Genomic DNA, 1,422 nt, shown 5'->3' on the forward strand with positions numbered 1-1,422 from the left:
TTCCCTCTTCCGTCTAAATCTTTCCCCTTCCGATCCTTTCCTTATAAGGGTGGACGAATACTGGAATTACTTCTGCTTTTCACAGAGGACGGGACACAAAAGGAAGAGATTTCCCTTTCTTGTGCGTCCCTTCCTCTGGCAGTTCTTTCCCCTTCCCATTCCTTAAAAAATGGTGGTAAGGAAAGGACTAAAAGTAGTCCCTCTCACAGATAAAAATTGTTGACTTTGATTTAATTACAACTAAACTCACCAAAACCAGTATTCTGTGTCTGTCCACCCAACATGGGCGTAGTATTCGGTTTGCCAAAGTTACTGAAGAAACCGGCACTCGAGGTGTTCGTACCGAAACCAGTTGACAAATTGCCGAATGCTGAAAAAAAATTTAATTTTTATAATTTCATACATTTTTTACAGAACATTCAGTATGACAGTCTGATGAGTGTGCGTCCCGGAGGCCTAATTTTAGTCCTCTTTTCCCTTCCCACCCTTTTTCTTAAAAGGAAAGGATGGGAAGTGGAAGTGGACTTTCCGGATGAGAGGATGCATGGGAAGGGAAGATATTATCTTTCTGTGCATCCTCTCCTCCGTCGATTAAAGGTAGACAACGCATATGCAGTTGCGTATGTCTATGGGCAACGCTCACTTTGCTATTTCAGTGATTTCAGGTGGCCGCTCGCTAGTTTGCCACCGTGTTCATGTTGATATAAAAAAATAATCTCACCAGAAGGTGCAGAAGTGCCAAAAGTGGGTGCTGTGGTCTGCTGCGGCTTTGCAGTGAACAGTCCACCACCGAACCCACCAAAGCCGGTACTAGCGGGAGTCGAACCGAATCCAGTGGTGGCTGGCTTGCCGAACAAACCAGTACTTTGTTGCTGGAATTAATATACAATTATTATTCACTAACTGTCGCCTGAGATTCCATCCGCGCGAAATAAAAGAAAAATTGTCCCTTCCCCTTCCCATCCTTCATAGGAAGGGAAAATATATTAATATTAGAACACCAAAACAGTTCGGAGCATTTAGTAATAATTGCTACTAATATTATAAATGCGAATGTTTAGATGTATGTTTGAATGTATCTCCAGAACAGCTGCATGGATCTCTTTAAAATTTGTGATACATATAGAACATAGTCTGGAAGAATCGCGCCGTCGGAGTCGCGGGCTTCAGCTAGTATTTACATAAGGGAATAAAATGTATGATTAGAAATCCCAAATCTTAATTGGTATCAAGATTTTTTTTATTACTAATAATTTTATAAATTCTACGTTTTAAACGATTTTTTTTAGAAATTTTCGAAGGAACCTTGTCTATTATTTATACTAACTTGGTTCTGCGTGGTCGCACCAAAAGCACCAAAACTGGGCGTCGTTGTACCGAAAGTAGGTGCTTGAGTTGTCGATGCACCAAAAATACCTGTAC

General features: G+C 40.9%; 1 protein-coding gene across 1 annotated transcript; it reads right to left on the reverse strand.

Moving 5' to 3' along the window:
* Positions 1-250: 250 nt before the first annotated feature.
* On the reverse strand, positions 251-1,416 carry LOC106127257 (probable nucleoporin Nup54; the record flags this gene model as incomplete). The annotated part of the gene is made up of 3 exons (XM_013325342.1): positions 251-370; positions 722-872; positions 1,328-1,416. Coding segments are annotated over 3 exons (360 nt in total), but the record flags the coding sequence as incomplete, so codon positions are not given.
* Between the last annotated feature and the right edge of the window lie 6 nt (positions 1,417-1,422).

This window comes from Papilio xuthus, unplaced genomic scaffold (assembly GCF_000836235.2).
Source record: "Papilio xuthus unplaced genomic scaffold, Pxut_1.1 DF824859.1, whole genome shotgun sequence".
NCBI classification, from domain to species: Eukaryota; Metazoa; Arthropoda; class Insecta; order Lepidoptera; family Papilionidae; genus Papilio; species Papilio xuthus.